A 27,859-nucleotide genomic window follows, 5' to 3' on the forward strand; every position below is an offset into this window, starting at 1 on the left:
TCTCGTTTAACTTTGAAACAGTGCGGTCGTGGGTTGAAAAGTGCCGTTAGCTGTAACCTTTGAAATTGTATAGTTATTATTTGTATCACTTTCTAAAATTGGACCTCCCTAATCCATTTAAATTGTGATGGAAATACGATAGAGATTATATAGGAGGTGCTGTTCCATTAAAGAAAAAAAAATAGAGAAAAGAGGGTTCACCCAGTAATCTGTGATGTATTAAGTTGAGAAGCATCGAGGAATGTACACTCTATTTCCAATTTAAAACAGCTCCTGCCAAACCCCACCCCCCCCCCCAAAAAAAAAAAAAGAAATCAAAGATCAAGGAAAAAAATAATATCTCAATTTCGGTTTCGATTTAATGAGCAACAATCTAAACAGCATTTACGTGTAGAAAAGATCCAGGGTAAGACAAGCTAAACAAAAGAAAAAAAAACAATGAGTTGGTCCACCCAAATAACCTGATAGCATTACATTGTAAAGAATCCTATAATCTGCGAATTCTTGTGGGGTTTCAAGCTCAATTTCAGGTTTATTATACATCTCTAACAAACAATGGGCGATAACTCCTTTAGAAAATCTTGTTGAAATTTAACAGGAAGAGTTTTGTTTCCAAGAGTTCAAAATCTGTGAATATTAAAGCTCTAATTGCAGCACAAGCACTACCTAATGGCGCAGAGGATCGTTGCATGGCAAAATTTTGCCACAACATCACTGGGCCCGACGGGGAGGATGTCCCGACGTTTCCTATTGAAGCATCCCGCCCTTTCCTAGGACTGCACTCCACCCAACGGCATGTGATCTGTGTACCATCACATGGAAAAGGTACTGAGTGTAAAAGAAAACTTTATGTACATCCGCTGCATGCTATAAGAATTAGAACCAACACTTTCTGGCGGGCGAAAGTCCGGTAGTCTAGTGCAGATGGCGCCTGTCCGGTGATCAGGAGGTCGCATGTACGCCCATGATTATTTTGTTATCATGGCTACTACTAAAACACTGATAAATTCAGTACTATTTACGTCGATGAAGGGCAATTCGTCATTCAGGTGCAACGTTACATTTGTCTTAACGCCATAAAGCACAAGTTATTTTACCCCTTCCCAGATCGGAGGGGGGGGGGGGGGTCGACATTCCTCCCCCCCCCCAAAAAAAAATGTTATTATATGATGTATCTTCGTCATATGATAGGCCCTGGGTAGAACAATCATTCATAGTCTGCATGACCGTATAATAATTATTATTTGAATTCTCTCAAGGTCACCTATGGATGGCGCTATTCACCAAAATGTAAAGAAATACATAGGAAATACGCTAAAAATAGGATTTGTCAGTTAAATTTCTTTATCCCCGGTTTATATGTCTTATAACAGACGAATTATTTTCATATTTGCAATAAATGATAAGCAAGTCAAATCTCTCATTATTTGTTATGGTTGAAATTTCTCGAGGTCACAACTTAGGGCCGCTATTCATGCCAATATAAAAACAAAATCATTATGAGACCTATGATGTTTTCCTTGGGATAGATACATGTTGTTGTTAATTTTAAAAAAAAAGAAAGAAGAGAAAGAGAAAAATGGAGACCTATTCAAATAATTTGCCCCAGACATCACTTAACATAAAGAACAAATATTACAAATCTTAGAGAGATATAAACAAGAATATGAAATATATCAAGTCTCCACGAGGGAGGTCATATCGTCTCCACGACGGAGCTCATATTGTCTCCACAAAGGAGCTCATTAAGTCTCAACGAGGGAGCTCATAATGATATTGATGAATACCTCATATTCTTCAAATAACTACATAATACACGCGCGCGTGTACTACACACTATGAAACTCACCTACGTGAACACACTCAAACACATACGCACACACACCTCCAACAACGCACACATATACTAATATCAGGGGTAAACCCAAAGTAATATATACAGTATTTAGATAAAGCACACACAAAATGATATGATTTACAGAATAGATAAGATTATTATAGCTGTATCATTTTTTCGAGAGAAAGAAGAAAGAATACAGTGTTTATATCGTAGAGCTCTGAGCATCACAGCAATGATTCGGGAAAAATCCATAGGGGTTGATACAGCAAGGTAGTTTTGCAGCAAAACAATGAATAAATGTTGTACAATTAATATCATTGCGTTTCAATGACGTAAGAGGAGACCTGTGGGCTTCTAGCCAAAAGAGAAAAGTAGAAATTTAGTGCCAGAAAGTGAGAGTCATAACAATCTTCAAATAAATTCAAACCACAAGTTCATAAGCATTACATAGGTACATGTATTGTCAAATTTCATGTTTCCATATATATTCGAATTTTGAGTTTACAAATGAAGTCAAATGATATTACAAGCATAATTTGGGTGAAGTAATCAAAATGGCATAGAATAGAGGGGAAATCTTTGGAGAAAGTTTCTTTTTTGTTCCATTGTCTCTTTTATATCTATTGTTTCATGCCTTTGTCACATAAAAACAAAATAGATAATAAAAAAAGAGCCTTACAGGGCCATAATTACTTCACATTCTGCCTCTTCAGCAACGTTTGGCCAAGAAATATCCATTTCAAACACTACTACATCTTTAATTAAAATCGGAACAGAAAAAGACGCAAAATCTGACAAACATGGTTGTCAGTTTATTGTTGCCTTGCCAAATCAAATAGAGCTGATTTATATATCAAAATGTTTGCAATGAGATTTTAAGAAAAGTCACCAAATTTGGTTTAAGTTAGATTAAGGGCGAAGGAGTGGCAAATGAGAATCTGGTCGGGGGACTGGGCTTTATAGGATTGATTTAATTTGTTTGTTTGTTTGTTTGTTTGTTTTCTGTCACTGCCATTATTATCTAGCATGCAATATTATATCACGGGAACCATAGAATAGGCCTAAATGATAGGACTGCTCCGCTGAATGGATGTACAGTTACAAGTGCCACTACCAGTATAGCTGTGTTTCACCAAGAGGGAACCCCTTTTTCCTTCTCAACTCGTTTTAAGTTTTGCTAACAGAAACTACCAGCAAGATACCATCACTCAGTAGTGGTCCGAGTTCAAGGAGAATAATACACTGAAAGACGCTGACTACAGTCTCGAAATGTTTTGTTGCTCATAACTGTTATCATCACATTATGCAAACCTATTTTCAAAATCACCGTAAAGAGAGAGAGAGAGAGACAGAGAGAGAGAGAGAGAGAGAGAGAGAGAGAGAGTGAGAGAGAGAATGGGGAGGAAACACACTGAATGAAGCTGGAAGAGAGGTAAACGAAAGAGTGACTTTTTTTAAATTAAGAGTTAGCGAATTGAGAATAATATGCCTCTTAAAAATGTGTGTGTGTGTGTTTGTGTACATAATATATATATGATTTTGATTTGATATATAATTTGCTGAAGTTACCTTATATGCGTCCATAATTGGTATACTGTGACCTCACTTCAGTTCCCATTGTCACAGAATTTGCTGAGATTGCAGCAACAACTTTGCAGTCTGTAGACCAGCATTTGACCACAAAGGAACACTCGGCCAATGTTTCTACAGGTAAACTGAAGAGTGTTTACATAAAAAAAAAAAAAAAAACTATTCAGGCGTAAATGTACAGTTCTGGTCGAGGTGAGGTTTAGCTTTTAACATTTTGTGAGATATTCAGAAACCACTCTATGAGATGTCAAAGAGCATGCAATTTCAAAGGGTATCAAAAGTTTATTTGATGAAAATCGGTTTTGAAATGGCTGAGATATCCAAAAACAAGGTGGAACAGAGAGATCCTAATAAAGTTGTGGCATGTCGCCTTTTGTTATCATCACTTTTTTGGATATTTCAGCCATTTCAAAACTAATTTTCATCAAATAAACGTTGAATCCTTCTTAAAATTACATGCTCTTTCATATTTCATAAGAGGTTTCTCATTATCTCACTTTAATAGAAATATTCAAAACATGAATCCCTTACCTCAACCAGTACTGTACAGTCCCTTTAAAGGGGATGGCTTGTAGCTGATCAGTGGGAATCAGTAGGAATGCTAGGGGATGATTCGTTTAAGAGTACATTATATATCTATTGTTGTGTGAAAATTATTTGCTTCAGAACGGTCTCATATTCAAGTAATGTGCAATGTCCCGTCACTGTACAGGCGTGCTAACCTGAAAACATTAAACTGCACATTACTTGAACACGAGACCATTCTGAAGCAAATAATTTTCTCACAACAATAGATATATAGTGTACTCTTTATACATGAATCCCACAAGGATTGGAACAGTCGTCTCCCAGCATTCCCACTGATTCCCACTGATCAGTTTCTAGCCATCCCCTAAGGCAGCAAACAGTAGAATAATAATATTGTATTGATTTTGATGGTTCAGATCTTACGATCAACGCAAACATAATGTGGGCCTTATGGATTGGTGTCCATGTAATGTAAGCTATAATTAATACTATGCCTGTAGATTAACAGTAGGTACTTGGGCAAAGTTTAAATCTCGTTCAAATTCAAATTCAAACTTTATTTTCACTTTTTTTTCCAATAGAATGTACAAAATACAATTATTATAAATTTTACATGAGAGTAATAAAATATACATAACCATACAGGATTAACAACATGTTCATGTCTACATGATCAGTACAAAAAAGATACATACACTCTATACACTCGCTGCGAGGGAAAAAAAAAAGAAGTGGAGGTACCCACTCAAAAGACTCGGGCAAAGTTTAAATCTCCTTAATTCCAGAGTTGACAGGAACAGTTGGAATTATGGCTTGTAGAGATCTCAGCATCAAGAACTTAATTTTGCTTTCATGGTAGGCCTATTGGCATTATTCGTAGCTGCTTTGTTCATCTGTTTTACAGGAGAATTCGATTGTAACTTCAACAATGGTCTCTGCGGTTGGACCCAAGACGAGACCGATGACTTGGACTGGAGCTTTGCTACAGATGGTGTGAGTCAGGACGAAGCAACAGGTAACAAACTCCACACACTGCTGCTCACTGGCATATTCAATTAACGATATGATGATATTCATAATGATGGTGTCCGGTGATATCACATCTATATATCGTCACTGTACATGTAACCGTCAACCTGACAAGAGGGTGTATAAAATGCAGGTACTGAACGCAATATCTAATGGGTTACATCTAAATTTGTATACAGATTGATTGCCAAGAATAAGCACAAAGCGTGACCGTTTGCCAGCCGATAAGGAAAAACATTTAGGCCCTATTCAATGAAATAAAATAAAACAAGGGAGTCCAACACGATGTCTGTGGAATAAAGGTTTAAGGAAAGAAATTGAGAGAGAGAGAGAGGGGGGGGGGAGGTGGGGTTGGGGTGAGTAAAATATCATTAAGATCTCTTATCAAATAACATCTTTACGGATGACGAAAACACGTAAAACAAATCTAGTTCTTCCCATCAAAAATAGTCATTAATTTTGACTAGCTCATAATTATAAGCTACGATTAATTGAATCACTTTGTAATGTTAGGTAGGTCTTAACGGTCTTGATGTGGAAAAGAAAGTCAAACCAATACAGACGTTGCCGGGGGAGGAACGTGCCGATTTAAAGAAAACGCACTTTGTACCCGCTTCATGATTTAATTAAGGACTAGAACCAACACTTGCTGTCGGGCGGAAGCTCGCTTGTCTAGTGGAGATGATGCCTATCCGGGAGATTAGGAGGTTGTAGGATCGAATCCTGCTCGAGGATAATATGTCCGCTTATATATGATTTATTTCATCTTGGCTACCACTAAAACACTGATCAATTCAGTGCTCATTTACGTTTTACGTATTTCGATGTAGGGCAATTTGTCGAAGAGTTGGAAAATGACATCCTGTTCTCTCGATTTATCTTTTTGTTCTTTTGTATAGGAGCTTCAATGTGCCTGTCAGTAACGTCTTCATCCTTGCAGTCCGTAAACATAGCGCGATTGAAAAGCCCTCCCGTGTTGGTGAATGAGGATATCGGGGCTTTACGCCTCAGCCTAAGCTTTAAAGCACACGGCCCGACACCAAATGTGCTTAGAATCTACATTTCAAGAGAGGGACAGCCAATTGGCAATCCAACATCTCAGCTGGGACCCTCGATTACTAGTAATTGGTATACCGCTTCGGTAATTATAACTCTTTGCACACGCGTGCAAAACAACAACGTCAATTCTGTTGCAGCTGTGTATATAGTTTCCCGCTAGGGTTTGTTTGTTTCTTTGTCTGTTTGTTGTTGTTGTTCTTGTATTTTATGCTCCTCAAAATCGTTGAAAGAAATTGTTTTGAGCATAAAGGAAAATGAAACTTTTCAATTCTAATGGATTTTATCTCTAATAACGCCGAAGACATTTGATGCAAGTCAACATTATTTAGGCAATTACGTGCATTACTGCGGCCTTTCTCATTCTGATTTTTCTTTCCAGGTTCATTCATCCCTTCATATTGTCGAGCAAGAAGTACTGGTGGTGACCATCGAGGCCGTCATCGGCCCCGGCTATGGAGGAACCATTGATCTGGACAACATAGAGTTGACCAAGGAGGGACAAGTCGTTTCTACCTGAAACTTACGAAAGTGAATCGCTAAACTAAAATCCTTCGAATATCCATTTCCTCTTTCCCATGTATTCTCAATAGCCATAAGCGTCTGTGATAAGTAAATACATGTCGTGTTGTGACAATATTAGAATTGATATAAGTCTATCAAGCTACGTATTATACTATATATAGGAACTCTTTGAATATCAATTTCGCACTCCGCATACATGCTCCCGTCATAATTATATGAATTGCGTATTCTATTATAGCACGCTACACACCAGTATGATTTATATCTGTTTCATAATGTCAATAACGCAATTATGACATTTTTACGTTAAGATTAGCATTGTCATATTTTGTTTACTGTAATAGAGATGTACCGTCGAGTCATACCCTCGAGTCATACAGCACATGCACGAGATGATATCTCGTAGACTGTATATCATAGGCCTACAACCCACTGGCTATTGATTAGAGAACGTAAGTGATGAGCATGGCATGACGTATTTTAGGCCTACGAGCTATACTTCCCATGAGACCACGACGTTCAGAAAATAAACTGATTTTGACACTGTGATAGGCAAATGAGGCCCATCAGGAGGTAGGCCTATATCATTAAAAAACAAACAAACAAACAAACAAACAAAAAAAAACAAAAAAAAAGCCAGCGATACTGGCATTACACCACATTACTTAGTAGTGTCGGTTTCGCGTCACCCCCCTTTGTTTTTTTCTTTCCTGATGTTGCTTGTCACACTTGGGGATATTTTGGTATCGGCCTCGTAGGCCTCTAGTATTGCGCCCATGTGCCTTGTTTGCCCATAGTGTGAACGAGGTGGGCCCTTTTATTCCCTTGTGCAGGGCAATGTGACTCATGGGCTTATATTTTTCAACATCCAACCCGTGCGCTATAGTGACAAGTGGGTGTGGAGATCATTGTATGACCTTCTTCCTCACAGCCCAGTTGCAGGGAAAAGAGATTTTTTTTTTCTGTAAATTTTAGAATTTACTTTTTTGTTTTAAGTAATTTTCCCTGACAAACAATCGCTATACTTGACATGTCATGATAAGTACACATTATAGTCGCTTTTTGTTTTTGTTTTTGCTTCGACATCTTGAAGACTTTTAGAACTCCTCATAGCGGCGAACCCCGTACGAATGTATGATAAAAGTGTTTCAGTAGGCTTACATCTCACCACATGATAACCTGTTCTGACTCAGAGCCCAGGTGTCGATTAATTTTCGCCAATTTTTTATTTCATTTTGCATTAATGTTTGTAAATAATGCCGCTTATTACTAAATTTGCAGAACTCATATCTGATGAAAAAAAAAAATCATTAGAATCATTTAAAGTACATGTATATACAATATGTGGAATGCATTTGACGATGTCTTAAGAATTGTTCTTGTTTTGTATTCGTAACGAATGAAATTATTGTTAGATACCATGTAATTGCTCTTTTCCTCTATAAGATGTGATAATGCCCTTTTACAAATTAATGAAATGCTTATAATATCCTAGTGTTTTTATTCAACATTTTCAATGTGTTCGCGCTCAATATTGTTTCAATATAATGCATGGATTGTGAAACACTCTTATTCTGTTTAACACTTTATTTGCCATGGTGGATATTAATGCCATGTAGCCATTACTTTTCAGTATAGCTTGGACATAATATTGATAATAATAATATAATGTAACTTAATATTATAATAACATATTATTGTTGTCGTTATTTTTGTATTATCACCCAATACCTCAGATAAGAGTTTGAAAAGTCTCTGAGTGTGTGTGTGTGTGTGTGTGTGTGTGTGTGTTTGTGTAGGGGGGGGGGGGTGCTGTCCTTTACACCATGTCCTCCAAAGGCTAATGGTGCGTTCATAGTGTGATAACGAACATAAAAACACAAATAAACAAAACTGGATGATCATAAGCAGCAGAAAAAGAAAAGAGATGAGAAACGGAAAAGAAAAAAAGAAGAGGAAAAGAGAAGAAGCAAGAGAATAATACCTTTATTTTTTTTGGCTGAATGCAGAGAAGAGAAAGAGAAAATGGAATTGATGAAGACAGAGAGAAAGAGAGACAGAAAAGAAAAGAAAGGTATGCATGCATTCAAAAGTAGGTAATGACGGAAAACAAAAGAAAAAACAAAGAATATAACAAAAAAGAGATACAAAGACAAAAAGAGATATTGAGAGAAACGATGAATGTTTGAATATGGAGCCGAAAGCAAAGGCAAGTTTATTAAAAGAAAAAAGAGCATTATGATAGTTTGCAAAACTTGATCTGCATGCCCCAGAGAAACAGAAACGATGGACTCACGTCTCCTTGCACGATATAAGGTATTGATCGGGGTCATCCCGCTATATAGACCGACACCCACGAGTAAGACAGCCCACGAGTTCGACATTGAAAACGTGTCCACGAGTCATACAACTCACGAGTCATACAGCCCATGAGTTCGACACTATAATAGGCAAAATAAGCCCATATATTAAGAGTTTGACTCTGGGTAAAATCAGCCCATGCGAGTTCGACAGATACAAGAAAGGGCTTACTTTGTCGGTCTCATGGGCCTCGTTTGTTAGTGTCGAATTATTGGGCTGTATGACTCGTGAGCTGTATGACTCGTGGGTTGTATGACTCGTGGGTGTCGGTCTCCATGACGTGCACCCTATTGATCAGCCTAATCGAATAAAGAAGTCGGATAATGTCTTCTTGGTGGTAGATTATACTATACTGTCTTCGCCCAGAATAAATTGCGCAAGTTACATTGATGAAATAGAAATCAAAGTTACTCGACTGTACAATGTCTTGCACTTTTAAATACACTGAAAGATAATTGTACCACAGTACCCACCATCTCCATTTTGTCGGATGTAATCGGAAAGCATTTGAGGGTACAATTTGGACCTATGTGAAAGACTTCCACAACGCGAAGCAGAGCCCTAGCACGTTTACACATATTTCTGGACAGGGTTATTATAATAATCATGCTGGGTGATTTTTTTTTTTTTTCATTTCGTACATTAATTATCAAAAACTTCAACAAGCAAAATATAAAAGTTAAAGATGTTGGCGTCACTGTAGAAAATCGAATCTGAATTGAATAATATTCTATTGAAGGCACTGATGCACCTATATGAAATTCTTCGACATCCCCTGCCCTCATGAAAAAAAAAAAGAATAAACAAATTAAGAAGAAGGAGAAGAAAGAAAACTGGCTAATAATCAATTCAATTCAATTCAAATCAAGTCATATCAAATTAATTCAAATCAATTCAAATCAAATCAATTCAATTCAATTCAATTCAAATCGAATCAAATCAAATCAAATAAAGTCATTTGTTCAATAACATTACACCAAAGAATTCAGATTACAAGGAGGGAATAAAAATGAGGTTGCGAGTTTGTGGATGGTGCCCACACGTTCGATGCATATTTTGACAATTAAAAAAAAAGGCTCCTGCTATTCATCAACATTATAAATTCATGGAGAAAAGGAGAAGAAATTAATTCCCCTGCACCCCTCCCTCTCATCCTCACCCCGCTTTGTTTTTAAATGCAATAATTATTGTAGTAAATTTATCTCCATGGAGGGGCTATGCGTCATTTTTGATCGACAGTCATGCTCCTCGAGTCTGATCCTGGCGTAAATAAAAAATACACATCCGATGGCGCCAGTGCTCAACGCGCGGCGGCGCCCTTGTGCGAAATTTTAATTTGACGCAAGACGGAGATCTGCAGATGTAAGTTGAAAGACGTTGAAATCGCGTTTATATTCTCTAGATGACGTTAGCTTAGTTGCCGTCGTCTTCACTGTATCCTATGATCATGCTTATTACCTACCTCGCAGGGGTTAAATTAGACGGCAGTGCAGTCTGTAGTCATGGTCGTGTTTATAGTACGGGTTCAATAATAGTGTAGACCCACTCGTTGGATCCTGTGTATTGCTGATAATATTGGAAATTGTAATCAGAATAGATCTAACGTTTAGATGGTCTAGAGCTCTAGATCTAGCGTTAGGTGGTATAGTCTAGAACGTTCTAACGTTAGACGGTCTACTTTAAATTCATCGTAGAATTGGACACACATGTACTGTAAATAGGGCAGCCATGATTTTTAATACTGACATGACAGTGACACCTAGTTTCACTTTTTGTTTCTTAATTTAATGCTCCCGATGCGATGCAAACAATAAATTTAATTAACATCACTGTCATCACAGACACACACCGACCGGCACCCTATCCAAGTTAAACTTCCAAAAATGACCTTTCTAACATTTAACAAGTTAGTCTAAAATGAACTTAACGGCTCCGTTCAACTTCAAGGCAGGTATTGCTGCATGCACCTTTTACTAGAGATGGCTGTGAAATACATCTCTTCAAGTACAACAGCAATCTGGGCTGTGACGTAGTGACACAGAAAATACAGTTCTTTCACTAAAGTTTCAGTTTGGGAGACTCGATATGTTGACTATACTAATATAGTATAGATTTATGTGCACTGACAAATTTTGCTAACCTACATGTAGCCTGAGCTGCTAGCTGAGTAACCCCGTCGCGGGGCGCTGTAACACAGTAACAGCGGTACGTATTTGTCCGTGTGGGGTCGCTGCTGCGGTTACTAGCTGAGTAGCCATAATTACCCACAAATTAGGTACCGTGGAAAAATAAATTTATAAAAGTACCCTTTTATTAATCCATCTATCCTTGCATTCCTACATGTACAAAGTGTACATCTGTCTAGAGTAGACCTCTAACAGGTTAGGCCTACCACTATAGATCAAATTTTTCTGAGATGGGCCTACTGCAGCTGTACTGGAGCTCATGGTATGAATTGACTGGACACTTGTCTGATAATTTCTTTCTGCTTTTCTCCAATGTCACAGCTGTCTTGGTGAACAGTCCAAGCTTGGGTTGCCATGACAACCACAGAGAACTCGCCCCTTGCTGCGGCACAACGCAGGGGCCTCTATGTTGCCGTGGCCGCAATTTGCCTGGAGGCTGGATTTACTGCTGCTGACAAAGACTGCCTTGAAACAATGACTGAAATGTTACAGAGCTGTGAGTCACAGTTGGGGACAAATTCTTCTGAGTTACAGTTGGGGACAAGTTCTTCTGAGTTGTCCTCTTTCTATAGCAACCTTTCTATTAAAAGTCAGTCCAATGCCCATACCATTTTCTGCTTTGAATGAAAACAGAAATAATCAGGTCTGTATATACAAAATTTCACAAATTTTTGTGTGGTCAGAACTTATCTACTGAAGGGGAAATAATGATAATAATAATAATAATAAAAATAAACCTGTATTGCATTTATACACCTCGAGAAAGAGTCAAAAGAAAATTTTGCTTGCCAAAAGTATAATAATTATGATTACAATTTTTGTGTACAAATCAAATGGGACACATCTAGATGCCGTATATCCAATTCAATTGCCTAGTTGTCTTGAGCTTTTAACTTTCAAAGTTCATGTTTTTCTTTTATTTTTCTGAAGATTTTCAACAATACACTCACAAGTGTAATCTGTATTTTTTCTGTACTATTTCCATTGTTTTTATTACTTTTTGCCCTAATTTAAATCATCACAACCTGAATGTGCAATTTTCCTTGAAAGCATGAATGGAGCTGTGTATCATGATAACAAACCCACTTCCTCATCTGTCCTTGGCAGTTGTAAAACTTGTTGATTGGGCAGGTAGACATAATTGGCAAATAAATAAGTAAAAAACACACACGCACACAACCCCCCCCCCCCCCCAAATTGCAGCCCTTCTGATACATAAATGTGCTGTGGACAAGTTGAAATACTATACAGCTGATATATGTGACTGTGCATCACAAAACGAACAAAAAGTTGCACGCCTTGATTTTACGTGAGGACTCAAAAAAGATGAAATGGGTTTAAAACCAAGGCAATCTTGAGTTTTTCATATTTTCTGAAAGAGCTATCCTTCTACATTATTCTGTAGTTTGGGATCATAACATGAGTGGGAAAGAGTGTTTTCAGCAGTTTTTCTGCAACCCTTTTTGGGGGAGAGTAGTCATGATCAGGTATGTCTCAGAGTCCCCTTTTCATATCTTGAAATCCTTTACATACTATTCACTGTCAAGTCTAATAACTTTTGAAAGGATAACTACTGCTTTGAAACTTGGCATTAATCATGGACAGAATGTGTTGATAGAACATGCTAAATTTCAGCCTAATCTGATAATCTCTTCATTGTTGTTGCTCCAGTGGTTTACATCCTGTGTTTTGTCCTTTTCATTACACGGCTAGCATGGCTTGGTAAAGATTAAGCGCTTGAATATACCCTGTACTTCAGAGCCTCTTTTCTCAGTTCACACTTTTCCAGAGTGTGTGCTTTCTTTCTATATTTAGATAGATTAGGGGAGTCCATTTGAATTGAGTTATACATCATTTTAAAGCTTAAAGTCTGCTCTTTAAGAATCTGCCCTGAACTAAAAGTCCATGTCTGGCGACTTTTTGTTGGTTTTGTGATGCAGGGTCACATACAAACCCGTTACATTCAGTTGTACATGCACAATCTATCCTTAACTTTGTCTGTGATATAGACAGTATGCAGCTGATGTTATATTTTGCCAACTATTGGTCAGTGCTCTCTGGCTGGATGTACTAGTCAAGTATTGGTTATTCTTCGGCCAAGCTTGCAGAGGCTTATTTTAGTCACCTACTTTGAATTGCACTTCATGCCAGAATTTGTGCAAAGGAGTGAATGTGATTATAAGATATTGTTATGATTTTCTCTGTTTGTTTGTTTGTTTGTTTTTTGGGCTCACAGACTACATTGTTGTTTTAGCATATTAATTAGGAAATGCATGTCGTGTAGGGTCTCAAACATAACTTACCAAGTTTCATGCCTGCCTGTTACGTGGAAAAGTCAGTATTAAAAAATAGATAGGATTGATACCTGATTTGAACAGATTTTATACTTTTTTGTTTTTGAATTTTAAAATGACTGAGTGGAATTAACTTTGGCTCATCATATATTTTGTTTTTGGAGTCATGATTTATCTAAGTACAGTACTCAGGTCTGGTCTAGAGGGTTAGAATACCGTGTACTTTGTCCCAATAATCTCCTATTACCAAGTTTGCCCGATGAACTTGATAAAGTTTGATCCAGTTGACCAGTGCCTGGTTCTTTACCTGCCGATGTGATAGCTCACATAATTCCAACGTGTCTGTACACTAACCCATCAACTCTATGCACTTTATGAATACATATATATGCTGGTGTATTTTCCCCATTTTTTCTACGCAGACATAACTGAACTAGCACAGAGCAGCAGGGCTTACAGCGAACTCGCCTGCAGAACACTCCCCATGGTAACGGACATCGCCATGGCGATATCCCAGATGGGCTCAGACGTCTCTGGCCTCATGAAGTATGCCAGAATGAAACCGAAGATAATGATCCCTAAACGTAAGTCTACTCTCTCTTTAGTGGTCCATTTTTGTATTCAGTATTAAAACATACAGTGTATGGCAAGCATAGTGGGTGTCAAGCCAGGTAACATCCACAGGGCCTTAGAAAATTAGTCAACACAACTTACTGACTTTTTGGTACAACAAATCATCAAATATTATTCTATAATCCCTTGTATGTGTTAGATGAATGTACAATCCTATATTATTGTATTGCCTGTGGTAAATCTCAAAAAGAAAGAAACAACCAAGCAATGCATTACCTTCCTTACAGGGTACCTGTGATTAATCTTGGAAAAACTACACATGTACTTCTACTGCTTGTCTTTCTAATGAATTATTTACTCACTTCAAATATTTATCAGTCCCCTCCCCCCACCATCACCACCCTCAGAAAAAAAAAAAAAGGGACGAGGAGAAGGAGAAGAAAACAAACAAACATACAAACAAACAAACAAATTAAAAAGTGTCCTTGTGCGAACATCGAGTGACAAGATTCCAGGACAGGAGTTCTGGAATATGTGGAGTTGCCCATAACTTACATTAACTTCGAGGTCTCTTCTGGCTTGGAGCAATGGTACCTATTATGGCCTGATTACAGGATGGATAATTGCTTATAAATATAAATAAATATATACGACTGACATTACTAAGGGACTGTCAACCAGTGAAAGGAACCATGGGAAGTACAACATTTTAATTAAAAAAAGAGACTGTTATGGCTGTACCTACAGATTTGTGTGCGCATGGCTCTGCCATGAATTCTTAGTCCAGAATGGACTTAGAAACATCTTCAAATTAACAAACGCAAACAGAAAAACTGACCAGAATGAATATTATTTATAAGTGGAATATTGAGCAAAGAAAATGGGATTCCATCCGGATTATCCCGATGGAATACCATTTCCTTTGCTCCATTTTGCACATCTTCAAATTAATACATAAAAGCTAATCATTGACTTCCCAATATGAGTTTGACCCTGATGAATGCTTCATTAACGAGCCCTTCAGTAAGTTGTTGATCTAATGATGTTTTTAATATTATTATGTAAAATGTTCTGGAGAGCAGAGGACAAGCTGAGGCCGACCTCTGACCCCTCGGGTCTCCAGGTTGGTCAGAGAGTGAAGCACCCATCCTACATCCTAGACCATCTGCCTGTGTTTCCAGACGCTCACACCTACATAAGGACACCGGTATGTTGAAAATTTTTACATTTGATATTGAAAATTAAAATAATAATGATAAGCTACATGTATACAGTGCATGATAATCTGAAAGATTTCTCTGTGTGCTTTACATAACTGTCTTGTACATCAGAAAAAAAAATCAGATTTCCAAGATTTTTTCTCATTTCTTAGTGTCAAATCAAATCCATAACTAAGGCCCAAAACGAACAAAGTCATTTATGTAAAAGGGATGCAGATTTTCAGACTAGAAGAATTCCTCATGGATAATGCCCTAGAGTCGTTAATATGCTTGTTATCTTTGATGAAATTAAATGCAAAACAAAACAACAAACCAATACCAGATAGACCCTTATCTGTCAGGGTGATCAAAGAGGGGTTTGAGCTTGTTGCTGTAACATGCTGCATGCTGTGCAACAAATTTCAAGTTGTGGACCACCCTATTCTGTGCTAGTGAGTGAAATGTGAACAATTTCTACACATGTATGCTACCTGTGGACAGGCAACAGATGGTGCTATAGGGTCAATCGCTGTAAATGTTATCACTGTATTATAATCATTTTTTTTTTTTTTTTTGCATTATGTATCAGTTTTGGAAGGACAGTACAATATGTACATTTGACAAAGCATATAACGTCGCTGGGGCGACAAGACCTCGTATCTACAAAATGACAAATAATGTTCAGGAGAGCCAAAAAACATGGCGGCCAAAGCACTGTGGTGAATGGGATAGCCTTTCCTTTGACATGCCATGGTGGCTTCATTTTTGGAGTATAAAGACAGTTGGGATTTGGACAGGACATCACTTAACCCACTATTTGACCATTAATCAAAAGAAGTCATTTTCACCAAAATTGCAGATACAAGGTCTTGTCACCCCAGCGACGATATGCAATATAATGTGTACAGTGCAATTTATGTATTTATCCATGAACATGGGAGACTGGGGCTAATTTGTTTTTGTTTTTGTACTTTTTTTTTTTTTTAAGAGCAAAGGAGGGGACGGACTGTAACAGAGACTGGAAGAGAGATAGAAGTTTGTAATTTTCCTGTCCAATGTTTTGTTAAAGATACAATGTAACTCTGTCGCAATGTGCCATTCAGAACACTCATATACTGTTGCACAACAGAAATAGAATGATAATGCGAAAATAGGATAATACCTTTCAGGCCAGCTGCCATTTGAATGACTTTCATTTTTTCTTCAATTTTCCTTTTTCTTTCTGAATACATGTTTCCGGGAAACAGACTTTCAAGCTGCAAGACAATGAATACAAGACGGTGAGAGAGAAAGCCGCCTCGCAGCGCCGTGATGTGGAGCGCGCCCTGACGCGGTTTATCGCAAAGACGGGCGACACTCAAACTCTCTTCCCTGGTGACAGCAACCTGTTTCCACGTAAGTATTTCTAGCCAGTTGTCACAGTGTATGTTACTCGTTTGCAAAGTGACATGTTCAAAGTGTGTCTTCTACAGTGTATCTTGATCGAACCTTTTGCATTATGTACATTGTGTACTAACTGTTGGACTGAGATGTTTATGTACTTGAACACAGCAGGTTGGGTAGCTAAAAAAAACAACAACAATTATATCATAACCATTATCCTACTGTTTTTATTTACACCGTATCATTGCTATGACCCTTTTCTTTAACCTCATGACGTAAAAAGACAAATGACAAAATTGAGAATTTATACAACTGTAATACATAAAAAAAATGGTAATGATGGGTCCTGACCTGCATTAAAAAGTCGACCTTTGAACTGTGATGCTTACGAAGGCATATATTTAGTGATGCTACATTTATCCTATTTTCAAATTGTGCAGGAAGACATTGATGTATAACATTTTGAAATGATTCAGTTTATTATGTGTTTAGACTGGTCAAGGGTATGGGCAGCTTTGAGAATATGCAAAGTCATTCTTCCATATTCGTTTTTTTCTTTGTTTTTGGGCCAGTTTTGCCAGCTATGTAGTGTACATTCAAGTTATTGTGATGTAGGGCCTAAGGTGTTGTAGCACATCAAGCTTCTTGGAAGCACTGCTTAAAGAGATTAACAAAGATTAAGAAAAAGAAAAATATAGGTAGCTAACTGCTTGGTGCTCAAAGGGCTCATTACTCTCACTGTGTACCACTCTCTTTACCCCTCTACCACTCCCCACTGCCCCCCTCCACCAGTGATTGCCTGCACCCCTTGCCCCATGCCTTACCTGGATGCCCTCCTCCCACCCCAACACGACATCCTCCAGGAGAAAGAGGAGGAGGAGACGGGAGATGCGGATGACGGCGAGCAGAAGCTCCTGGAAGATGCAGAGGAGAAGAAGGACGCCACCGACGGGGACACCAAGCCCAAGCTGGAGGAGGAAGGGTCGCAGGGCGGGGCGCAGAAGAAGCGGGTCGACCCGGACGCCATCGACAATCCGTTCCTACGGCAACCGAAGCGGCCCCGCCATAAAAAGAAGAAATGAATTGTGCAGCCGACTATTAGCTGCTGTAGCGGACAGTACGCCAGAATGAGCTGGTGAGGGGTATGGTGCTGTGACGAAATGAGTAACTTTGACAGAAGTGAATGATGTGTGACATTGTGGAGTATGGTGAGAAGTGCCCAGGAAAGCACCTGATGTATTTGCTGTGGATGGTCAGTGCAGTAAAATCTTCCACTGCCATATCACCAAGACCACGTCATCTGCCGATGATGCTTTACCTGAGTGGTGGTAAGAGGGTTAAAGACAGGCAAGCTCGGAGGAAACGAATGTATGTTCACTCTGGAAAGGACAGCGTTTGTGTGTATAGGCACTGTCTATCCATCTGCTGTATGGATGGATATTGTCTCCAAGGAGTACCAATATTCAAAGATTTTGCTTGTGTATGACAACTTTGAAGCTTTGTGTGCCTAGAGGTGTAAAGCGGCAGCATTTAAAGTTGTGTCCTTGGCAACATAAGAAGGGATATGCACTTCCTTCTCCAGGTCTCTTGATAGTAGAACTTGTTGATAAGTCCATTACAGTGGACCCCAGAGGCTTGGAAGCGGTGGTATTAATGTAGTACCTTGTATTCATGTATGAGGCATGGCTGAGGCAGAGCCTTTGATAATGGTTTACTTTGAACACTGATTGGCACAATCGTGGGGGAAAGTAGTTGTAAATGAATTATCAAAATAGAGACTACCTAAACACTGTAACCCCTGCTATGTCACCACAGCCTTCCTGTTTGACTGAACAGTACACGTAAGCGACGACTTGTACAATATACTCCTAGAGTGGGTTTGCTACAACTCTGCAGTTAGTTCAAGGTTTAATGGTGTAAAGGGGAAATCCAGTCCAAATATAAGATAGTCTGATAGAAAAAGAGTAAAATCTTACAAGCTGAATGGTTAAAAATTGACTGAAATTGGATGAAAAATAAGAATGTTTTGACATTTTGAAGTTTTGCTATATAAATTTCTGGCAAACAGTTCTTGTACAGTGGATATGAATATGCAAATAAGTGAGCTAGCCATGTCCTCACAATTTTTCATTGCTTGTGCACAGAAAAATTACGAAAATTCACTGTTTCTGTCATTGAAGTCTGAAACATGACATTATTCCTGGTTGAATGACTTCAGAATAGTGATCAGTTACATATACTAAGATTTGAGCCTCAGGGAATAATTCGTTTGAATGAAAAATTGGAAATGTCAAAATTTTATGTACAAACTATATGGCAAGTTGTGAGGGGATGACATGCTCACTTTGCCACTTGCATTATATTCATATTGACCGTTCAAAAACTGTTTCCTGAAGAATTAGCAAATTTCAAAATGTCATAACTTCCTTATTTTTCACCCAAATTCGATCAAAATTTTACCGCTGAACTTGTAATATTTTATTCTTTCTTATCAGACTAACTTATATTTGAACTAGATTTCTCCTTTAATGAATGCTGATAAAAAAGGCTTTAATAAGTCAAGTGCTAGGACACGTACATGTCCTCAAGGGGTTCAATGGCACTCCGTGCTAAGGATGACTTTAAAGGCATAATTTACCATTTGCAGATGAAACAAAAACCCAGCATTAGTGCTTTAAAATAGTTCTAATGATGTGAGTTCGAATATGGATAGAAACAACCAATGTGAAAATTTGAATCAGTAAACTCAATGTTAAGTATTAACTATTGTATATATACAAAATGTGAACAATAGTTATAATAAAAATGTTTCCAGACTTAACTGTCTACAGTTACGGTTTATAGAGAAAAATACATGTACTGACATCTCGATTTTAGGGTTTATTGCAAACAATTTTATATGAGAGGGTGCTTTGTGATACAACAGACCTGCACATACAGTGTATGCATAAAAGGCCATGTATCTTGAACACTGGATCTTAAACTGGACCTTTATGGGAAGAAATCCAAAGGTGAGTGAATGTAGTAATCAGCCAAGTTTAGGGAAAATTGGAAAATCCATTAAAGAGTTATGAATTTTCAGAGTTTCAGTGCAGAAGACTACTGCAGCTCCTGACGTCCTGTATATGTGCAATGATGTAAGAATCATGTAAAACGAAAATACAAGTACATTGTTTTGTACGTGTACCACAAAATGTATTATTATCGTTGTTGTTGTTGTTATTATCATTGAGTGCTCTGTTGTTATGCAAGAAAAGTGAAAATATCTTGATTTTTTTTTTTTTTAAATAATCATTTTTATATCCTTGTCCATATGTGATGTCACAAAGTGTTGTAGTCTCTCATTCAGCAATGGTTACACCAAAACTTTACATTATATTCATTCATTTTGAATCGATTGACCAATTTTCCTCAAACTCTCATGTTAGTGTTACAATTGTACATGTTGCTACGTTTCCTCGATTTACATGTGTATTTAGGTTTCTTTCTCATTTAACATATTTCATAGTACATGTATATTCAAACAAGCAGAATGACAGATCATTCCGTCAAATTTGAATTACCCTGAGCCAAGAAATGTGGGGAATGTTGGGAGTTTTACATGTTCTCAAGAAAGAATTGATATGATCTACATGTAACAACCACACGTACGTATGTATACATGTACTGTTTCAATAAGGTCAAGCCAAGAAATTATGTCATGTCCTCACATGTGTCCAGACTGACCCATGAATCTTTCCTTAATTTCTTTAAAAATATATATTAAATGAATAAAAGAATGCTACAAGTCCTTTTCCATCAAATTATGCATTTTGTAGCAGTTGTAAATTTGAAGCAGCAACCATGGCTTTAAATAATGAAGAAAAGTAATACATGTATGTGTATTTGTTGAATGATTGAAACACATGTATCTGTGACTTTGAATTTTTCAGTGTGTTAACAATTCTACACTTGGAAGCTGCTCACTGACAAATGAAGACCTGAATATAAGAACGACCCAAGTCCAATTTTTGGCCAAATTCAGTTTGACATGGGATATTGTAGCTTATGCATGGACTCATCTTGTGTATAAATGATAAATCCTAATTACCCCCGGAAGTGCGTGAAATAAGTGAGTTAAATCTTATATGAATGTACATGTAAGAATGAAGGACTTGGGTCATTCTTACATTCATATTATAGCGCCCTCTCTCGTCCTTCTCTCATCTCTATAGCAGAATATCATGTATATGAATCAAAGAACGACCCAAGTCCATCACACAAAATGGCCTCCCCACAACTAATGTAAATGTTAATTGCCATAATTATGTTCTAATTTGTATGTTGCCTTCCCATCATAGTTAGATAGAATATTATTGGACAAATAAAAAAGATATGAAGTTATTTTTAGTTTACTTGAAATGGCCTTCAATAGACTTAGGTCGTTCTTATATTCAGATACTCAAATGCTCGATCCAATCATGTCGAGAAGGACTGCAGAATAAACAACTATATTCAAGACCAAACTCTCAAAAAACTGTACTTGTATGTACTTTCTGTGTTGAATTACATTTTGCTTTTATTAAATCATGGAACTTAGTATAACTTCATGACAAAAAATATAGTACTCTTCTTTCCAGGTGCAAAGAATAAATACATTCACCACTAGATACAGCTGTATAATTATGCTTTGGATGCAATAAAAATTTCTGTACAATATTCTGTTCTAATAAAATCATTTCATATATACTTGACCCTAAGCCTTGGCAAGACACAAAAACCTTTATTTTTTATAGAGACTATGTATCAAGTGACAAAAGTAAAAATTATCAACTTTTCGCCTAATCAATGTTGAATATGCCTAAAGAGTATTTCAATCACCAAAAGGGAGGGGAGGATATGCCAAGACATCATTGATGAAATAAGAAATTCAAAGAGTAAAATCATCCCTTCTGAGGTTGATATGTTATGCATTCTGTTCATGGTAACTCAAAAAAACCCTGACATATTGAATACATTATGATAGATTGCTCCTGAGCATTCTATTTCTGACAGAATTGTGGTACCATATTTATACCGAAACTAACATACAGACTTTAGTTTGTGAAGATTGCCAACAAACCATAATGGAACAGAGCAAGACAGCCTTTATCAAGACAACAAAAAACAGCATCTCAAACAACAAAGAAGACAAATCAAATGCAAAACAAAACAAATAAGGGTTCAACCTAAGACAGGTGTTTGTACCAGTACTTTTCTCTCCACTGATTGTGTAAAAACTCAAGACTCTATACTCAGCATTGAGAATTCAATGTCTTTGGTATGCATCTTTTTTGCTTACTCTGGTTGGATCATTTGGAACAATTAATTTTACAATCTTCAGAAGTATTTTTGTACGTCATTTTCATTGCCATCTTGCACCCAGAGAAAATGTGGATTCAAACGTTTGCTTTCGGAAACATTTTCTTTCACTTAATACGATACATTTAGGGCTGTAACATGGGATCATTCCTTGCAACAGTAATGTGAATGCAGCATAAAAAAGGTACAGTGTACATTGTGTCTTTCAATCTGTTTTCTACCCAACGGTTGGAACATACAGATGTAGTGTAATCTCAAAACACAGAATACTGATACAACAAAGTAAGTCCTGCTATAACACTGTAATTTTTCCACCCTTGTAAAATATGTACATTTTAGTTCACACTTTCTGTATTATGCAACATGGGTATTGTTTATTAAATCCTGATAAAACACAATTTCAGCACATCACATCATTATCATTGTTCCCATGGAGTTTGGTATCACAAGAGTTCGATATACCTCTTGACTAGAACAACTGAGATAATTTGCAGTACTAACCATGGTAACATTTTTATATTAACGACAGGCCTGGCAAGTATCAAAGGCCAAGTACTAAACTACTTTTGTGACACTCAAAGTGCAGTCATGCATACACAAAAAGGGATGGTACATGTATACACTGTAGTATTGGTGGAGATGAAGATTGGGCTTTTCACTTTTTGGGAGATATCAGGAAACCACTTATGAAATAATACAGAACATACCATTCTACATAAAGAGGAATTCAACATTTATTACAGTGTAGATGAAAATTGGTTTCGGATTGGCTGGGAAATCCCCAAAACAAAGGAGGAACAACCCCCCCCCAAAAAAAAAAACCAAAAAAAAAAACCAAAAAAAAAAAACCAAAAAAAAAAACCAAAAAAACAAAAAAACAAAAAAAAAAACCCAATCCTAATAAAAGGTGGGTCCCATGGCATCTCGGCCATGTTAAAACCAATTTTCATCAAATAAAAATTAAATCTCTCTTGGAATTACATGCTCTTCCATATTTCATAAGAGGTTTCTCATTATCTCAACAAAAATATTAGAAACCTGAAGTTAGATCTCAACCAGAACTATACCATCTCTTCCCTGTTTGTTCTAAATCTAATATTTTGGCAAGATATGACAGAAGATAGAGAACCTTTTTCTTCTTCTCTCCTCACAAACCGTCTTGGTATAGACTTAAAAAAAGAAAAAAAGTGAGATAGCCCCCCAAAGATGGCTAGAACCTATCAATGCAAAATCCCTACATTTTTTTTTCTCTCTCTACAAAGACATATTTTCCATTACTAAATAGCCACAGACATAGTAAGAAGTTACAGACAGAGCACCAAAAGTGATTAAATACTTGTGTGTGGATTGTCCTCTTAAAGAGTCTTGTGAAGTCGCCAATCATTGATTTTCAAATTTTCAAAAAGTTTAGATACTCCATAGTAGGACCACAGTAGGAACGGCTTCAAATGCAATTGAACCATCTTAACCAGTTCAAAAAATGATTGCAATAAGAGAAAGGAGGTGGAGTTTCATAGAAAAGGGAGGATGATTTAAAGATTATGGTCACTCAGGTTTGCTGTGTAGAAGCATCAATGAAACTAACAGTGAAAGCAGCACCTGTGCAGAAGAAAATAGGTCAAAAAAAGAAAAACATCTTGCTAATATCTTGATTTTGCCTTGTTTTAAGCTGCGAAATTTTGACATTGATTGGTAGAGAAGAGATTACTCTTTCTGGTTATTTCAAAAACTCAAAAAAATTGAGTCTCTCAAACCAAGTTAATATTTCAGTCAATTACAGAAAATCCTAATCTGTGACTTTGTGTGCTGTGTTATTCAAAGCCAGTAATGTCGTAATGCTTTGAGGAAAAATTCTGTTTGGGACGTTTGAGCAGAATATGCGTACTTGGCACGCCGTCAACTGACTTTTGCGGGGAAATGTGGCACATAGAGAGTTAATGACCCGTGTTTAGATTTTTTGTACTCTTCTGAAAAAAAAAAATATAAGGAAATAAATATGAATATCTCTTGTTCAACATGAATGAAGTCAGAAGTGTCTCTAAACTTAATACTTTCTTGCCATGTGTCATGTTTCTGTCACCAATCGTCTACCTTCCTCGATTTCAGGAAGATTACTTGAGGAGTCTGAGGTAACCCACAGGTAAGCATCAATCATATCGTCGAGGCACCGGCATATAAATCTAATGAATGGTCGTATATCGCCCATGTTAGCCTGTTTGATTGTCTCGTAGTACTCCTGCCTCTGAGAGAGTTTGATGATGACGGGCGGGTAGCCCCCCTTGAGGAGGATAAGGTTCATGAGCAACCGTGAAGTCCTTCCATTCCCGTCCAGGAACGGGTGGATGAAGATGAATTTGTAGTGCGCCACCGCTGCAAACTCCACAGGATGCAGCGCCGAGGCCTCCTCCGAGTTCAACCACGTGATGTACTCCTCCATCAGGTCTTCAACCTCACTGGAGGGTGGCGGCACGTAGCCGCCAACGAACACCTGCGTGGTGCGCAGCGTGCCCGAGTCAATGGGGTCCACAAAGCCGAGGACCCGGCGGTGGATGTTGAGGATGTCGTCCAGCGAGATGGCGCCGAAGCGGTGCATGAGGGTGTCGTTGATGTATCGCAGGGCAGCGTTCATCCCCAGCACCTCATTGTGCTCCAAGACGCTCTTCCCGCCAACAGCGAACCCAGTTTCCAGGATGCTGCGCATCTGCTCCAGTGACAGGGTGTTGCCCTCGATGGCCGTCGTGTGGTAGATCTGCAGGTAGTAGAACTCGGCCCGGGCCCGCTGGAGAGCGCGACTGTGCTCCGGCATCTGTTGGCCAAGCAACTCTCGTTTCTCGTCGACGCGGGCAAACAAACGTTTGTCGTTTTCAGCAACAGCTGCAGATGTCCTTTCCCTGCAGAATTATGTCACAGATAAAAAAAAAATGAAGATTTATACACTGTATACCAATTCATAAAGTGCAGGACTCTATTGCTTTAATAGTGCTGCAAGAGCTCCTGGTGAACGACTTAAGCGAAGAGATGTGGTGTAAGTCGATTCTTGAATCATGCTACAGGTTCAGAAATTCCTGATTTCTAACAATAAAATCATTCCACAGTTTTAAGGCTGCACAGGCAAAAGCTTGAATTTGAAAAGTGATAAGTACTGTAAATTCAGACATTTTCACTTGCATCTTAATGTCACAAGTTTTGCAAAAGACAAGACTTGCAAAATTAAAATGCATATGAAAAATTCTTGTCTACACTACAATTATGTGCATTGAATAACAGTGGCAATGTGCAAAAATGTCATTCCACTAACAAGACCATTTGCTCCAATTTGCAAAAATTTCACAGAGACTCCAACCCCAAGCACCTTCTGATCTGGAGATTCTCCCGCCCGAAACCCCTAGCAAACGGGAGACTCCAAGTTGATGTGTGCGAAGCGCGAAGTTCTATAGGGTTCTAGATGTTCTCTGGTGCTATCTAAGGCTTATCTTTTCAACATACGATAGTAATAAGTAGGAAATCCTTTCCACCGGGAGACACGGAGCCAGGGCGGGAGAAATCAAATCTCAAACGGGAGAACGGGAGATTTTGCAAAAATGTGCTTTCGGCGGGAGATCTCCCGTCGAAAACGGGAGAGTTAGAGTCTCTGCTTTCATGCAGGGAAAATTTCTTACTTTACACATGGTTGTGGGATTTAACTTGTAGTCTGATTAATATGTGCCTTGCCAATCTGCAAAATCTATTTATGATATATTTGTGGACAGTTACAGTGTAGAAGAAAGTGCAGATCTCTGGAGGAGGAATGATCCTCAAAAACCTGGATCTACTAAAGACCAGACTAGTTCCCGCATTCATAAACAAACCAGCTGACTTGTACCACACAGCTTGGCAAGTGTACACATGTATTCAGTGAAGACAGACTCTGAAAGAAGACATTACAATGGCTTCAGGAATCAAAGTCATCAATGTTGATCTTTGCATTATAATGGATCACAAAATTGTAGTTTGAGAAAAAGTAATGAATCCACAATACAAGCTCACTAATAAGATTTATAATTTCTGAACACAAGAATTTCAGAGAGAGAGAGAGAGAGAAATGTACATGTGATTTATGTAGTAGGTATGGCAGACATCAATCATAACTGATGCATTAATGGGTAAAGAAACTGTATCTTTAATCTACAGGTGTCTAATGGATTCTGGAATACAGCTGACTGTAAAGCAATGTTCATAGTAATTAAGTGAAAATTGTGACTTCCTAGTGGGGACTAAAAAAGCACGGAAGAAAGAAGAAAAAAAAAAAGAGAAACGACAGACTGACAAAATTCAGTGCATAGAAAAATAAGGAATAGAACAAGTTACAGATATAAGTATAAATTGGATGTTGCAAGAATTTACTTGTTCATGAGAGCCCTGGAGTGCGATTCGTTGACGACCAGTGCGCAAGAGTAGAGGTGGTTTGCGTGCACGATGTCGTCCTCTTCCACAAACTCTCCGTACTCATTGAGGGCATCGGCGTGGTGTGGGTCCAGTGCCAGAGCATGCTGGAAGAGTTTTTGGGCTTTGGCCCTCTTTCCTTGGTACTTGGCTTCCAGTGCTTGGTGGACTGCTGCCTGCACTTCGCCTACTAGATCTATAAGTACCAGTGTAAAATGCACAACAAATTTTACAGTATATTGAGCACAAGTGGATGAGATTCATGTAATGAATGCTTCAAACAAACAAATAAACTTTACTATGCATGCCCCTGATACCAAATATCACCTAGCTTTAAAAAACACAAAACAAAACAAATCACAGTTTTTACCTCAGTTTTGTCTTTGATTTCGTTTTAGTGTTTTTGAACTTTCTTTGACTTTGTAGACTATATTTGATTAGAAATGGAACCAAGGTTTTGCTTTTAATAGTTAACTTTAGAACTTTAGAAGCATTTTACCCACTTTGTTTGCTTTTTGTTAACAATATTGAACTCTTGCATGGCAAAGAGAGAGAATAGAACTTCAGAAAAAAAGGCAATGTAAATTGTAATAAATTAATAGAATTTAGTTTTAACTGTAAAGTAGACCGTAGTTCACTTATCACAAAAATAAATTTCATTGACATATATCATATGAGGTTAATTCAATAAGGCCTAAAAAAAGAAAGAAAAAGAAAAATGATACAAGACTCCTCCGGGATCTGGGCAGAGGATTTTTCTGTCTAAATCACTCTAATATAAACGTTACTGTAAATTCATCTGGAGAGTTAAGAGCGACACTAACTGCGACAGCCGCCACACTACAGCGACACCAACCCGTACTGTTACTGGTTACAGCGCCCCGCGCCGGGGTTACTGGATGGAGAGTGATCTGAGTGTAACTTTAACGTAAACATTTAATTCACTACGGCTAAAGGTAAAAAAAAAAAAAAAATAATAGGGTCTAATATAATCAACCTCCTCCTAATCCTCGCACTGTCGCAGTCAATTAATTGCCGTAAATTCTATGTCAGTATGTATAAGAATGGATCTAATGAAGGGATTACCACACCCCCCTTTCTAATTCCCTTACCTTGTGAAAGAGATGTTTTCTGTGAAGGAGATGACACTGTCACTGGCCAGTTTCGAATTCCATAATCAAATTTTTGCACTTCAGAGTTCGGCAATTTCGACAACTCAGTGGTCCCACTAATAAAGTTTCGCGTTGGAAATATCACCTCCAAGTTGGAAACCAATATTGCACTAACGATTCCACCGAATAGGAAGAAAATCACACCAAACGCGCTCGGAGTTACGTGGATAGTCAGAACTGCATCCTTCCGTCCTTTGTCCCCACTGTCATCCATGCTGTTTTAATCATCACGTATCTAAACACACGACATAATCTTTCACAGGGTACTGCATTCGGTCTTCAACTTCACTTGACACTGACAGCTGACGATTTGGGAGATACGGCCGAGAGAACGACGTTTGCGATCTTACGCAATACTGTA

The 27,859-nt window shown here is 37.9% G+C and overlaps 2 protein-coding genes across 2 annotated transcripts; one reads left to right on the top strand and one right to left on the bottom strand.

Annotated features, from left to right (window-relative positions):
* Positions 1-11,469: 11,469 nt before the first annotated feature.
* LOC139721788 (transcription initiation factor TFIID subunit 8-like) lies at positions 11,470-19,583 on the top strand. Its single transcript, XM_071633112.1, has 5 exons — positions 11,470-11,611; positions 13,832-13,993; positions 15,065-15,189; positions 16,429-16,576; positions 17,357-19,583. The coding sequence occupies exons 1-5, from the start codon at positions 11,470-11,472 to the stop codon at positions 17,644-17,646; spliced, it is 867 nt and encodes a 288-aa protein (XP_071489213.1). The 3' UTR covers positions 17,647-19,583.
* Positions 19,584-22,880: 3,297 nt separating this feature from the next.
* Positions 22,881-27,774, bottom strand: LOC139721789 (protein adenylyltransferase FICD-like). The gene is made up of 3 exons (XM_071633113.1): positions 27,439-27,774; positions 26,288-26,522; positions 22,881-24,795 (listed from the first exon to the last, which is right to left on the bottom strand). Exons 1-3 carry the CDS (start codon positions 27,710-27,712, stop codon positions 23,970-23,972), a joined length of 1,335 nt encoding a protein of 444 aa, XP_071489214.1. The 5' UTR covers positions 27,713-27,774; the 3' UTR covers positions 22,881-23,969.
* Positions 27,775-27,859: the final 85 nt, after the last annotated feature.

This window comes from Diadema antillarum, unplaced genomic scaffold, assembly GCF_040938485.1.
Source record: "Diadema antillarum isolate AM-2024a unplaced genomic scaffold, OU_Dant_1.0 scf00000150, whole genome shotgun sequence".
NCBI classification, from domain to species: Eukaryota; Metazoa; Echinodermata; class Echinoidea; order Diadematoida; family Diadematidae; genus Diadema; species Diadema antillarum.

Bases quoted from the DNA above. Each gene is read 5' to 3' on its own strand.
- LOC139721789 (XM_071633113.1), bottom strand. From the start codon at position 27,712: ATGGATGACAGTGGGGACAAAGGACGGAAGGATGCAGTTCTGACTATC. The intron at 26,523-27,438 runs GTAAGGGAATTA...TGGTACTTATAG, and splicing joins GAAAACATCTCTTTCACAAG to ATCTAGTAGGCGAAGTGCAG. The intron at 24,796-26,287 runs GTAAATTCTTGC...ATAATTCTGCAG, and splicing joins TCCAGGGCTCTCATGAACAA to GGAAAGGACATCTGCAGCTG.
- LOC139721788 (XM_071633112.1), top strand. From the start codon at position 11,470: ATGACAACCACAGAGAACTCGCCCCTTGCTGCGGCACAACGCAGGGGC. The intron at 11,612-13,831 runs GTGAGTCACAGT...TTTTCTACGCAG, and splicing joins GACTGAAATGTTACAGAGCT to ACATAACTGAACTAGCACAG. The intron at 13,994-15,064 runs GTAAGTCTACTC...TCTGGAGAGCAG, and splicing joins GAAGATAATGATCCCTAAAC to AGGACAAGCTGAGGCCGACC.